Source organism: Varanus komodoensis, unplaced genomic scaffold, assembly GCF_004798865.1.
Source record: "Varanus komodoensis strain SLA01 unplaced genomic scaffold, ASM479886v1 scaffold121, whole genome shotgun sequence".
NCBI classification, from domain to species: Eukaryota; Metazoa; Chordata; class Lepidosauria; order Squamata; family Varanidae; genus Varanus; species Varanus komodoensis.
In genome coordinates, this window is record NW_025335353.1 from 304,035 (window position 1) to 319,038 (window position 15,004).

A 15,004-nucleotide genomic window follows, 5' to 3' on the forward strand; every position below is an offset into this window, starting at 1 on the left:
ATCACTGAACTGATGGGAGTGAAATGCAATGCTGGTGTTTCCTATTGCTGAATGGTTTTCTCTTTCTTGGGAGAGGGAGGTTGGCCACAGAGCTTCTAGTTCTTTCTTGGGACTGTGCGCGCATGTGCGCGCGCGCACACACACACACACACACATGCACACACATACACAGAGTCCCTTCTTTTTCCCTTTATGATTTACTTGAATTTCCCCAGCAATCTAACCACACAGATGCTACACTGATCATAGCATCAAAGTACAAGAAGGCCCAGCATTCTTCAGCAGAACGTATGGCAGCAAGGAGGGCATCTGTCCTTCAAGAGTATTTGGTCTTCCACCTCCTTCTCTGTCTTCTAATTTCCCTAGCATGATTGTCTTCTCCAGTGAATGATAGAACAATCCCAAATGAAGCAGGGGTAGAGTGAGCTCCAGCCAAATTCTCAGCAGAAGCTGGATACTCTCATGCAGTAAGTGCTACATGCTCATGGCAGATGTCCTGGCCACATGAAGAGTACTGTATGTGCTTTGGCTGAAATAAAGTCACAGGCTTGCAGGATTTCCCTGGAAAACACTACACAAGTGTACACACTCTGCTCCACCTGAGAAGATCTCTGAGTGCAGAGCACTTCAGGGTGGGGTCCAAAAGTGGTGGTAGAGAAAGGCCCTTGGCATTGGGTTTGGTTTCCCTAGTCACCCTTCTCTCCTGTGTAGCATTAGAAGTATTTGGAAGCCCACTGAAGAGCTTTGGGAAGTGTCAGGAATTCCTGCTTTAACAGTCCGGGAGAATGTATGATTGGATCCACAAGGGTGATGACTTTGCCTTGAACCTCAGAGACGCCTATGTTATGAACCTCAGCAGTTGTATTGGGGGGAACACCCAGGAAAACTGCTCTACACAGACAAAACTACAGCAGCGCTGCCTGGTAGAGGTACACCCACCAACTACAATTTCCCTGAGCATATATAGAATGTTTTATTGGTGGCAAGTCATGTACACAGAAGTGGAGCTGATGATGAGGGAAGCATAGGTACATTTCAAGAGGCAATGCAGGCATGAACAGAACAATATGAGTTAACTGCAGAGGGGATATGACTTAATGCTAAGTATCAGTGATCAGATGAGTATTGACATGGCAAATAGTATGGCACAGGAATCCTAATGGATCCTAAGTGTGAGTGTTGACCTCCAAGAACAGGCGATTTTATAAGAACAGGAAAATCAAGTCAGGGCTGTTCACAGCAGCCCAGCAGTGGACAGGATACAAAGTTTCAAGGAAGCGTAATGTGAAAGCCCAGCAAAGTAAGAAGTTACAAGAGCTGATAAAAAGCAACACTCACCTGCATACCAGAGAGGAGTAACTTTTGCAAAGTTTTAGCAGCTGCACTAGGGGGAGGTGTGCCTCAGTCTCCAAAAGGAACAGATGAATAATGAAGCCTCTGGCACTGCCTCCTTTTCCCAGGAAAAAGGAGCCTATCTAAAAGTTCTGGTTCATTCTGGGCAAGAGGAAGAGGGACACTGCAGGGTCTAGTTTAACATGATAAAGAGCCATATAAGCAGTCTTTTTCACTAAAGATTTATTTGGATTTTTCCGACAGTAGTGTGATCTCCAATCTCAGGCTGAGCAGGACATCTTCCTAACAGAGGAAGCTAGGCAACGGCTCTTTCAATGTAATCAGAAAGCCTTGTGGGCCAGAGGTTCCCCATTGGCATGGCATTAGTGTTAACAAATGGATTCTGAACACACACGAATCATTGAACATCTAGGGCCTGCATAACTGAAGTATCTCCTCCCATATACACCTGCCCATATTGTAAGATCTTCTGCTGAGGTTCTTCTCTGGGAGCCCCCTTTGAAATAGGCTAGAAATCTGGCTACCTGGGCAAGGGCCGTTGCAGTGGTAGTGCCCTGAATGTGAAATTTGCTACCACATTGCTCCATGGCAAGACTGCATGCAAGTGTGCCACATGTTCCAAACCATGAATGGAACTGCTTCTTGTCATCCTGAGCATGGGAAGAGAAGTGAATTATCAGGCACTGGCAAAGTTGTCCAGAAGTCACCATTCGGAAGGCACACCAGCAATGCAGAGAGGGTGTTCCATTTCACATTGTTCTCCCTTCTGACCTCTGAATGGCATTCACTTCTTATGTAACACTTGCATAAGAAGATAATACAGCTACCTGTTGGTAATTGTGTGTGGCAGGTGCTTTCCGGCTTCAAACCAGCATGGAAGCTTCAACTTCTCCAGGGACTAATTTTGGAATCCAGCACCACTGTGCAGTCATTACCCCAGCAAAAAGGGCTGGATGCAAAGAGAATAGGTTTATGACCGTTCTCTTTGCTGTGTAGACATCCAGGATCTTGTGTGAAGTTGCCAGATGATCACGCTTGGGAGGATCAGAGGGAGGGGGAAAAGCATGTTTAAACACTGGTAGAGAAGGTAGAATTCTGCTTAGTTTGGGTGGGTACTGCTTGTAACCTGCCTTGATCACATGTGAGTACAATTCCCTTTATTTGTGGTGTAAAACTCCAAAGGAGGCCTTTGCAACTGGATTCCTTAAACTCTATTCCTGTGGTATAATGTGTTGCCTGAAAGCAGGCACCTCAGAAGTCCACAACAAACATAAGAAGCATAATGAAAGGTACAGCAGATACTGCCACCCCTGCTGAAGATGTCTGCCAACATTCCTCTCACATCGCAACTTTGCTCACTTTTTCTACACTGGTGAAATCATTCTGCTCCATCATGCTTCAGTCGCAATCAAAACATTAGATTTTTACAGAATACCATTATCCTATTAGTATTCTGTAAAAATCCAACTACCGTACTGGTGATGAAGGAAAATTGGAAGTGGAAATCCAAAAACCTGTAAACTCAAAATCTGTCCACAAAAGGTCTGATTCACAGCATTTGATGCACTTTGAGAAGGGGATCATTGATTCAAAAAGTGCATCACTTTGTCCTCACCTGAGAAAGGTCAGCCAACCTTTGGAAAAGGGATATGTTGAATAAGAAGTGGAATATAAAGGATGCATTCCTGTGCTCCCCGCCTTCTGTTCCTTGAATTACAAGCAGACTGTGAGACTATTTCATTTTTTGCATGCATTTGAACAAATGCTAGATATTCAAATTGCGGGGATGCTGGTTCTCCTCCCACCCCCTGCAACAGCTGGCTAGGTCACAATACCATCTTTTGTTTTCCTCACAAGATTCTCCTTTGTATTCAGAGCAGGCCTCAGAATAATGATGTAGCACTTGGGAAGAAAGATGCAGCCCAGTAAGCCAGCACTGGAGGCCAAGATGGAGAAGACCTGCACAGCCACCATGAATTTCCCCTTGGTGCTCAGGTAGGAGGGCACAAAAGACACCCAGACACTGCAGAAGACCAGCATGCTGAAAGTGATCAGCTTGGCCTCGTTGAAGGCCCCGGGAAGCTTCCTGGCCAGGAAAGCCACTATAAAGCAAATGGTAGCCATGAAGCCCAAGTAGCCAAGGGCACTGTAGAACATTGCCAAAGAGCCTTCGTTGCATTGTAGGATGATGTGTCCAGGCTGGGAGTTCATATCCTTGTCAGGGAAGGGATGAGAAGTTCCCAGCCAGATGCAGCAGATCACACTTTGGATGCCGGAATAGAAAAGGACAATGGAGTTGGCCAACCTCTTCCCCAACCAGTTTCTTGCCCTGTTGCCTGGCTTGGTGGCCAAGAAGGCCAAGACCACAGTGATGGTTTTGGCTAAGAGAGAAGAGACAGCAACTGAGAAGATGATGCTGAAGACTGTTTGTCGGAGAAGGCAGGTCACCTTGCTGGGTTGGCTGATGAAGAGGAAGGAGGAGGAGAAGGAAAGCAGGAGGGCGACCAGAAGAATGTAGGAGAGGCTGCGGTTGTTGGCTTTGACCACTGGGGTGTCTTGGAATTTAATGAAGATTCCCAACACAAGTCCTGTGAATAAGGATAGCACCAGGGCCATGGAAACCAGGATAATCCCAAGAGAATCTCCATAGGACAGGAAGGTGATCATCTTGTGGGTACATTGAGTTCGGTTCCTGTTCGGATGCTGATCGTCTGAACACTTGGTGCAATGGTCAGCATCTGGAAAGAGAAAAAGAAACATGTCCCTTTCATTCTTAGCCATCTTGTGTTCTTTATGCTCAGTCAATGATCTTAAGCAGGTAACCTTGGAAGTACACACTGCTTTCCTGCATATTTCCTGGGTGTCTTCATTCTCCCATGCCAAGAGCCCACATTCTGTGAATCCAAAGATGGGTATGGGGAATCCCTGGTCCTCCAGTCACTCCAGGATCCTTTAGGAGTATTGCTCTGCCATCTTCCTCTGGAATTTTCCCCATTTCCAAAGCCAATTTTTTATTTGAGACTAGGGTCTGAGTACAGTCCTCTGCACTGAGTAGGGTTCTCTGGAGGATGCACCATTCCTTACCAAGATGTGCCAGAATGCCCACTCTTTTGGAGGATTGTAGCCCTCCTCTGCAGGGGCTGGATGTTCCTCCATCATAACCAACTCTTGAGAAAGGGTTGTATAAACATTCAGCTCTCCACAGAGCAATAAAACTAAAGTCCTTTAATGTTAATTGTCTACAAGATTTACGATACTATAGCTAAGCTCCCTAATAGTGGTCCCTGCAGAGCAGATGTCAGTTCTATAATGGCTTCTCTTTCTGAGCCCACGTGGGATCATTCTCCCAAGTCATGCCTTTCCTCTCTCTTACACTGCCTGCTTTGTATTTGTTCAAATCTGCGTAAAAGACATCTGTTTTCAGCTTTGACACCTATAGTGTCTTCTGTCTCTGGCTCTGGGAGATCAGTGTCAGGACGGGAGGAAGCAGTTTGCTCTGCCTCTTTCTCATGACTCTCTCTCTCTGATAAAGGTCCAGGCATTTGCTCAATGAGCTGGGGCTCAGGGGAAGACGCAATAGCTGGTTCAGCTGCTCCTCTATTGGGTTGTGGGGGTGACTCTTGGGTGAAGGGCGTCAAGTGCAAGGTCTCCTCATGATTCACTGTTTCTGTCGGGTCTTCATGCACAACACCCACCTTCCTGAGTGGAGATGGTCCCTTCCGGGCATGGAGTGCAGTCATAGCAGCAAATGGGCTTTCCTTCCTGGACCACCTTGAAGAATCCTGGGAGGCAGCTTTCCACACACCTGGCCATGGGCAGGGACTGAGCACAAAAGCAAGGACCACCAGGAAGATGTATTAGAGCTACTTCACTTGGGGAAAGGAGAGGCAGCATGAGAGTGGACATGTGTGGCATTCTAGGATTGAATCTGATACTGCAACTAAGGTTGTGAAGATTGGGATGAAATGTCATTCTCTTCTGCTCACTTGACTCCATTCCCATGCTTGGGAAGTATGGAAAGAAGCATGCGGCTGGCCTCCTGAGTTCCTTTGGATGTGCTTCCTTACAGAGGATCACGCAAACAATTGTTGCAAGTAAGATTTAGGGCATAGAGAAAGTGTGCTGGAATGTGGGATGCCAAATCAGAGAAATCTGAAGGATTGCACTTCCCAAATGGAATTCCTCTCACATTGCTTCCTCTAAGTAAACCTCAGCCCATGCAAATGATCCCAGTGCACATCCATTCCCAAATACACACATTTGACAGGACATGGAAAGAAATAAAGGCATGGTTTCCTTCACCTTGTTGAGCCATATGAAGGCGTCTTGGTCAATGGTGCATTTGCGTCCAGACAACTCTTGCCTTTCTATACTTCCAACTTTCACTCTTACAACAGAGCTGTTGGGAAACTTCACCCAGTTGACAATGTCCAGGTCAGCTGTCAGGTCCCCCTTCTCATCCAAATATACTCCGTCCATGGAACGATTGTGAAACTGGGGGCTTTTCAGGAAGGGGTGGAGCTAGAATGTGAGAAAAAGCACTAGCCCTCATGAAAGATGAAGCCATGCTGGTTTCTCCGGTTTTGCCCTTTTAACTTAGATTGAGGTGGGTGGTGTGTCTTTTCCAAGATATAAGTGCCCTGAATACATCCCTGAATACCCTTGGTTTTCATTAGGAATTTGGGAAGAAGATGACTTGTTCTCTGAAAATGCAAACCTGTTCTGGAATGTAGGCCAGGTCATATCCTCAGGGATAGCGGGCCAGTCTCAGCATTCTTTAAGAAGCATGCAGTGGTCATGCTGTACAGTTCCTGTGAGTTCCTTCAACTTTAGGTTCACAGCATATTCTACTGGAAATGTCAAATATGCCCTATTATCTGACTACCTTGCCAGAGGCATGGAACTGTGCTACTGAATTAAAGGAAATTTTTCAGCACAGATTGGTTGTCTGCTGAATGCCGCTGATAACTTTAGTACAAAATGTGATTCAGGAGGTGGGAGAAGTACAGCTTGAACAATGAAAAGTTCTGATCATGAGCAAGTAGGCAGCTCTGGATCCCTCCTGGACTACTAGATGAGCATCCTTGACTACATGCAATATCAGAGGATAGGACAACCAACACTCAGAGGCAGAGTAGCAGTTTAGTGTAGATTGTCACTGCACTGTGGGCTATTGCTGAATCATGGATTACACTGGTCTACACATTTTTGTAAATTATTAACCTTTGAGATAAAAAGTGCTAATTCTTACATACTTTGATTAGATGAATTAGAGAACAGAAGATAAAGATGCTTGTTGGATAAAGTGTTCAAGATATTTCACAATAAAGATTTAAACACAGGCAAGTGCATTTGCCTACAAGGGAGGGAGTTGTCTGATGATCATGATACCTCATAACTTCTCGACAAAGTACGGTAGAACAATGAAAATGGAACCATGCGAAAGTGTAAAAAAAATTCTTCACTTTGTGACTAAAGATTGTTACTTTACTGTGCTTTATTGTTCTCTCATTGCAAGGTACATTTGTCTTGGTCAGATCTACACATCATACAGTTACATCTGGTGGCTTGTGAAAGTGTCATTGCCTAACATCTCCAGGGAACAGTTGTGTGATATTTTCCCTCAGAAGGCAAGATGCCTTGAAACCATGTAAACAATGCAGATAACTTCTGCTGCATTCGTGGTGAGGTTACATTTGCACCTCAAAAGTGCAGTACGATGACAGTGATCATAAAGGCATGCCACCTATATTCTGGATGCAAAATCGGGGATCAGGACAAGAGTTGGGCCCCTCATTACTGTTACATTATATGTGCAACTGATCTGCATCATTGGCTAAATAAGAAGAAAAAATCCATGCCTTTCTCAGTCCCAAGGGCATGAAGGGAACTCACCAATAATAGTATTGGTTCCCCCAGTTGCTAAAGGGATCTGAAGAAAGTTGACCATGGAATATCCAAACGTTCCATCCACACTGCATCCTGTACCCCATGTGAGGACTTGCCAATTCCGGATCCACCAGAAGCCTACTCTCTAGACTCAGATGATAATAAAGCTTGTCAGTTTTTCATGCAAAAAGCATGAAAATGTTACATGACAAACCAATGAATGAATGGAAAGTTACATTGTTGGTAACAATAAAAAGATAAATTTATAATGACTGGTGTGGCACCATTCTCATGGCTATATCGCATTTTGAAGAAAAATTATGCAACATAATCACACATAATCACATATAATCATAATTTAGAATCATTTTGATGCAATATTGACCTGAAGCTGCATCTTGGAAACGAGCCAATTAATACTCAGAACTTAATTTTCCTTTATTAGTGACTCAATTCTGGTAAAATTTAGCTACTTCCATTTCCGAGGCTTTCTCCTTGTAGACCAGTGTTATCAGGGATCATCATCTTGTCAGGACGCAACAGAGATAACCCATGAAGAAACACTACCCCTTCTTCATTATGCTTTAATATGTAACAAAGTTTCAGACAACCAACATTTCAAGAGGATTCCACAATTCAAACATTAGCCACACACCACCCTTTTGATTGTGTTATGTTGTCCAAGCCAAATTAATCCCTTGGCTAAATGGATCTGAGCAAAGACCCCTATGACTCTTCACCCTGCTAGGGTGGTCTCATTCAGGTTGCCTTGTGGCAAGTGTGGGGGTCCCTGCAGGTGGACAGCATCCCTTGAATACAGGGAAATGGAGAAACAAACTGATCCATACCGACAATATTCCAAATGGTAGGAATACTCTCGTGAGTATACAACTTCTTGCCTCAGTTTCTCTTCATCTCTGCACTTGTCCAATTCTTATGTCTGTCAGAAAGGTCCAAAATGGAATAGAGAATACCTGCCATGGCTGAAGCCTTATCCCATCCAACCTGTGTCCACCCTCAACCCTCCTCTTCTTGAATCTGGAGGAAACGGCAGCATCCAAGGCCTGGGCCACAGCCTGGATGGTGTTGAAGGAGAAGTAGCTGTCCAGAGAGAGCACTCGCTGCACCACATGTCTGGGCCAGGCCTTCTCTTTCCTGTTCTCCTTGCATCTTTTCCACCCTTTGACAGACACTCCATGGTTTGCAAAGGAACATTTAAATGACTTTTTCATAAATACCTCCATAGCAAGGAAAAAGTCTGTAAGCTCTTCATAGTTTGTCTTTTTATTCATTTCAAGAATGAAGGAAAACAATCCATGGATGTGTTGGAAAGGTAGAGTATGATATGTTAACTCCACAGTAAAATCCCACATAGCTGTGGTGATCCAGACTTTCCCTACGATGTGATTTATCATTTGCAGTGCTACTGTCACAAGACGAATTGCATGTAGAAATGAACTAGTCTCTGCACTATAAATAAATACATGGATTTGTTCCAACTTCTCAAATGAGCTGTGACGGAGCTCTACAAATGTTGATCTCAGTTCTGAGAACGAGTATGAAAAAGAGACACAAATGTCATTCCTGAGGAGTTCAGGTGTCAAGGTTCTCAAGAACATATTTCCATTATCAGTGTCGAAAGCAAAGACCCCAACCATCATCCATCGGAAATGCAGGAGGAGTTTGATGATCCCCTCGTACTGGACTCCTTCTTTGGGGAGCATGTGGTAAAGAAAAGGGAACTGGGCTTGATCACTCAGGACGTGAGAAGCATAAGTAACCTGGGGAAGAAAAGAAGAGACTGATAGACTATTTGCAGAATCACATTTCTTTTCTACATCACATAAGGCTACACATACTAACTTTAACTACACATAAACACTTTTATTTGTGTGAACCATTCCAAAAGAAAAAAAATCCTTCTTTCCTTCCCTCCATCCTTTTTATACAATCAATTGTTTAGCACTCATAAGTCTAAGAATAAAAATAGAAGTCCCAAATAGGTTGAATTCAGGTGCATCTATAAAATTCAGACAGTGGAAGGAAGTTCCCAATGATCTTTCCACTTTTCCAGCAGTAGGCCTGTGCTCTACTTAAAGGGATGGACTAACAAAGCTTATTTACTAGCTTCATATCTTGCTTTTTTTCTTGGGAAGTTGAAGTGGGTTCCATTATTCTATTCCTGCTGCTTTCATTCTTATCCCCACAACAAGCTTGTGAGATAGGTTGGGCTTTGAGTCTGTGACTGGTCCAAAATCACCCAGCTGGCTCCTTGGCCAAGTGGGGAAGAGAACTCAGATCACCTGAGTCCTAGGCCCATGCTCTTTACCACTACATCTCACTGGTTCCCAGAAGTTGCTGCCTTCTTTCCCTTTGTGTTGTCCCCAAGTGGTCCTCATTTCTCTGAGCTCTGTGAATATAGAAGGCCTATCATGTAAGAATTTTTCTGCAGAACAGACAAGTTGGGTCTAATGATGTAGAACGGTATGCTTGTGTGATGAATGGCAATGGTAAATTCATTGCAACACATTCTTGGTGTGTTGCTCTTATGTGCCATCAAGTCATCTCTGTCTTCTGGGAATCCCCTGAATGAAAGTCCTTCCAAGTGTCCTGTCCATGACAGCCTTGCTCAGCTCTTCCAAGTTCAGTGGCTTTCTCTGTGGACTCCATCTATCTCTTATCTCGCCTTCCTTTTCCTTCTTCTGTCTTTGGACCCCTTGGACCCCTTGGACCCCTTGATCTGGACATCATCATGGCATGCAAAACACCCACTGAGTTTCTTTGGAAAACACATTAATTTGGCCTGGCAAAAATGTCAGTTAAAGGCAGATAGCACCTGAAAGTGTTTCCCCCTCACCTGTCCAATTTTGTAGATGCCCAAAAGATTTGAAATTTGCTTGGAATTTTCAGGGTCTGATTTCTCAAGGACAGCCATCAGCTGCTGCCATCTGCCACACTTGTAGTTAGGAACATGGACCTGACTGGCCGAAAGAAGGTCTATGACTGCATCAGAAGTTACTCTCGTATTGCTATAGCTGTCATAGATGTTATAGCCCAGGGTGATGTTGCGCAGAAGCGTGGGATTCTGGTTGATCTCCTCAATGGCAAATGAGAAGGAGAGGATCTTCCAATAATCTGTGGATCCTAAACTGGGGGGAAAAAAGTAGATTGGTCATTTCAGCACCCAAAATACAAAAAAATTAAGTGTTCTCTGCTTTCTCATATGTATGTGGGCACAGTGTATTAATGGCTTTTCCCATACTGACACAGGTCCCATGTAAAAATGCCAATAGAAAGGGAGTAGTCCTCTGCATTGCTAACCAAGTTTTGTTCATGCTGGCTTGTTCCTGGCAAATGCTGGCTTTGTGTAACTAAATAACCCACATACCTAGCTGTCCATGCTTTTTGTCTTTATCACGTGAAGCAGCTCAGTGACTTACACAGCTTGTCCATTAGAGGCAGGCTTCCTGAAAGTGTACGGAAGAGAAATGGAACGTACTGCTGAGATGGCTGCAGCAATGATGTAGTCCCCAGTCCTGTAGTGATTCCGGGGGTGAATCTCATGCCTGTGCCAGCTCCAGGGGCATCTGGCCTTCAACATCTCACAGGAGGCCTCTGGGAGAAGCAGCAGCAGCAGCAGGAAGAGGAGCATCATTCTGGCTCTGCTAGGATTGGACTTCTTGTTTTTCCTCCGAGGAATGAGGAGAAGCAGCAGTAGCAACCTAAGTCCAGTTACAGTGTGAGGCTTCAGCAGCTCTCCAGACAGAGATGGAGCCCAGGCTGAAGCATTCTGTTTGGGGAATGAGCAGAAGTCACCTGCACCAAGGCCTTGTGGCCTGCTCTGAAGCCTCTCCCAAGCTCTCAGTGGTGCAGGATGCCTTTTTGTGCCTTCCTTTTTGCTCCTGGATGCAAGGTGGCACCTTCTGTAGCACTCAACTCCCATGTTTACAATGCTGGACTCAAGGATGGTGCTTTCAGGGAGGGGATCCCAAGAGCTTTAGCAAGTATTCCTCTAAAGCATTATGATTTCCATAATTGTAAGTTCACGAAGTTAGGATACCTCTGCAAGTTCCTGTTCTCCCCCAGCTGTTCTTTGCACAAGTACACCACTGGAGAAAAACATGATTGTGAGTATTCATGCATGCCGCTCACTCAATTCTGATGATTAAACATGCTATTCCCCTTCCCTCTGACTCTCCCAAGCATGATCATCCGACAACTTCACACGACATCCTGCATCTTGACAAAGCAAAGGGAACAGTCATTAACCACTGTTCCTTGCATCCATCCCATTTTAAGGTGTGATGACTGCACAGTGGTGCTGGATTCCAAAATTAGTCTGGGATGCAGAAGGCCAGATGCCCCTGGAGCTGGGACACTGATGAGCTCCACCCCCGAAATCACTGCAGGCCAGGAGACCACATCATTGCTGCGGCCATCTCTGCAACAAGTGCCGAGTTTCTTCCATACACTTTCAGGAAGCCTGCTTCCAATGGATAGTGGGAGTAAGTCACTGTGCTGGTTCAGGCAATAATTCGAAGCGCATGCACAGCTAGCTATGGGGGTTGTTCTGTCGCACAATGACAGCATTTGTCAGGTACAAGCCCACATGAGGAAAGCATGGTTAGCAGTGCAGAGGGCTCCCCTGTTTCCATTGGCATTTTGACTTGGGAACTGTCACGGTATGTGGAAAACCATAGAAACACTTTGCCCATATTGATATACATGTATGCATGTATGTCCAGGGCAGCAGATGAAGAATATTTAAATCTGTTGTAAATGAGGGAGTGACATGTCACATCTGTTTTTCCTCAGTGTAGGATCCACATTTTACTGGAAGAACCTCTCCTTCTTGTTTGCCATTCAGGAGATCAACCGGAATCCCATGCTTTTGTCCAACATCACCCTGTGTTATGACATCTATGACAGCTACAACTATGTTAGACTGACTTTTGATGCAGCTGTAGACCTGCTTTCAACTGGCCAGGCTCAAGTTCCCAACTACAAGTGTGGCAGACAACAATTGGTGGCCATTCTTGATGAATCAGACTCTGAGAACTCCAACCAAATTTCAAATCTGCTGGGCATTTACAAAATTGGACAGGTGTGGACAAAACATTTTTGGGTGTTTCCACCTTTACTTTATGTTTTTGCCAGGATAAATCAACATGCTTACCACAGAACATCCCATTCTACATCAGTAGGCCAATGTTGTTTAATTTGAAGGAAACATTCTGACCTGATAGGCAAATCAGAGAAGCAGCATCACAGCTCATTATCTCACCTTCTTTGTTAACAGACTGTTAAGAACCACTTGGGGAGACCAGGGAGGGAGAGCAAGGCAAATTTTGGGAGCCAGTATAGTGTAGGGGATAAGGGTGTTGTCCTGGGACTCAGGCAAACTAATCCCTTTCAGCCATGGAGCCACCAGGTGACTTTCAGCCAGTCACAAACTCTCAGCCCAGTTTATGCACAGGTTTGTTGTTCTGGGGATAAGATAGTGAAAAGCAGGAGGAGAATGATGTAAGCTGCTTTGACTTCTTAAGAAGAAAAGCAGGATAAAAAGCTAATAGGTATACTTTGCTAATTCACCCCTTGGAACACAGTCTGGTCTACCTGCCTAATGATCAATGGAAACTTTCTTCCATTCTGGAAACTTAGGAGATGCATCTGAGTTCACCCTTTTTGGGACATCCATTTTCAGTATTTTACCATTATGAGACTAGCCATTTGATTTTTCTGGAAGGAAGGATGGAAGGAAGGTGCAAATGAAGTTTTTCCTAGTTGTTTAACACAGATAGTTACTTGTTAAGGTGTATGACCTGATAAGATGAAGAAATGAAATGTAATTCTGCAATTAATCTATCAGTTTCTTCCTTTCTTCCCCAGGTCATTTATGCTTTTGCTTCTCATGTCCTGAGTGATCGAGCCCAGTTCCCTTTTCTCTACCTTATACTCTCCAAAGAAGGGGTCCAGTACTTGGGGATCGTCAAACTCCTTCTGCATTTCCAATGGACAATGGTTGGGCTCTTTGCTTTAGACACCGATAATGGAAGTTTGTTCGAGAGAACCTTGACACCTGAGCTCCTCCAGAATGGCATTTGTGTGGTATTTTCATACTCTTTCTCAGACTGGAAATCAGATATTAAAATGATCCGTTATGCTTCATTGGAGATGTTGGCACAAATCCATGTTTTTTTTTATTGTGCAGAGGCTAGCTTTTTGTTATATGGAATAGATATGGTGCAGCAAACAGTGGAAACAAAAACACCCATTGTAGGGAAAGTATGGATCACCACGGCAATGTGGGATTTTACTAAAGGCCTAAAATATAATGACCTACTTTTCCAACACATCCATGGACTCTTTTCTTTCATTCTCCAAACGAATAAAAACACAAACTATGAAGAATTCATACCCCTTTTCCTTGCTATGAGGGCATTGGCGAAGAAGTCATTTGAGTCTTCCTATACAAAGCAGGAGGTGTCAGTGAAAGGATGGAAAAGATGCCGAGAGAAAGGGAACATGGATGCCCTTCCCAGGGACTAGTGGCAGAGAATGCTCTCTCTGGACAGCTACTTCTCCTACAACACCATCCAGGCTGTGGCCCAGGCCTTGGATGCTGCTTTTTCCTCCAGATTGAAGAAGATGAGGGTTGAGGGTGGAGACAGACTGGATCTGCAAGTGCTTCAGGCATGGCAGGTATTCACTTTTCCATTTCAGAACTTCTGATGATGCATGTGTAGCAGGATGCATGTGTAGCGGGATTCTCAGCACTTTGTTCAGGAGGGTACATAAGCTGTCTACTTTTTCATGGTCAGAACTTTTCAAAATGAACTTCTCCTGTCTCCTGAATCACATTTTGTATTCAAGTTATCGATGGCACTCACAAGACTACCCTTCTGTGCTGAAAAGATTGCTTTAATTAAGCTGCACAATTTAATGACTGGTATTCAGGCAAGGTATTGATATATTGAGATACTGTGAGCATAGAGTTGAAGAAACTTGAAGATAAGTCTGTATAGTCTAACAAATGGGTGCTTCTTAGGGACTCCTCTGTAGAGTGTGGCTTTGCTTTCCCTGAGGAAAAGACCTTGTCCCACATTCCAGAACAGGTCTGCATAATTACAGCAATCTGGAAGCAGCACGGAACAAAACAGGGGGGAATGGGCAATCCAGCATGGCGTCATCTTTCCTCAGTGCTGGCACTTTTTCTCCCACTCTAGCTCCACTCCTTCCTGAGAAGACCCCAGTTTCACAACCATTCCATGGATGGAGTGTATTTGGATGAGAAGGGAGAGCTAGCAGCTGACTTGGACATTGTCAACTGGGTGAAATTTCCCAAAAGCTCTGTTGTAAAAGTGAAAGTTGGCAGCATCGAAAGATTAGGATTGTCTGGACACAAATGCACCATTGACCAAGATGCCATTGTGTGGCCTAAATGGCTCAACAAGGTGAAGAAAATGATGCCTTCATTTCATTCCATGTCCTGTCAAATACATGCATTTGGGATGAGATGTGCATTGAATCCATTTGTATGGGCTGAGGTTTACTCAGAGGCTGCAATGCATGAGGATTCCCATTTGGATGGAGAATCTATCATATTTCTCTGGATCAGCTTCCTAGACTCCCGGCTGCATTCTCTCTGCTTGAAATCTGCTTGCACCACTTGTTTGTGTGGGCATCCGGCTGGAAGCAAATCAAGGAGAATTCAACATGCAAGCCACAGAGTTCTGTACACATGATGTCCACTTCTTTGCTT

The 15,004-nt window shown here is 44.4% G+C and overlaps 1 protein-coding gene across 1 annotated transcript; it reads right to left on the bottom strand.

The window, feature by feature from the left end:
• Window positions 1–3,174: 3,174 nt before the first annotated feature.
• Window positions 3,175–11,385, bottom strand: LOC123019381 (vomeronasal type-2 receptor 26-like). The gene is made up of 5 exons (XM_044422208.1): window positions 11,303–11,385; window positions 10,100–10,391; window positions 8,898–9,023; window positions 5,727–5,874; window positions 3,175–4,091 (listed from the first exon to the last, which is right to left on the bottom strand). The coding sequence occupies exons 1-5, from the start codon at window positions 11,383–11,385 to the stop codon at window positions 3,175–3,177; spliced, it is 1,566 nt and encodes a 521-aa protein (XP_044278143.1).
• Between the last annotated feature and the right edge of the window lie 3,619 nt (window positions 11,386–15,004).

Bases quoted from the DNA above. Each gene is read 5' to 3' on its own strand.
- LOC123019381 (XM_044422208.1), bottom strand. From the start codon at position 11,385: ATGCATGAATACTCACAATCATGTTTTTCTCCAGTGGTGTACTTGTGC. The intron at 5,875-8,897 runs GTTGGGGTCTTT...CTCACATTCTAG, and splicing joins TGCATTTCCGATGGATGATG to CTCCACCCCTTCCTGAAAAG. The intron at 4,092-5,726 runs GTATAGAAAGGC...TTCTCTTTCCAG, and splicing joins TGTAAGAGTGAAAGTTGGAA to ATGCTGACCATTGCACCAAG.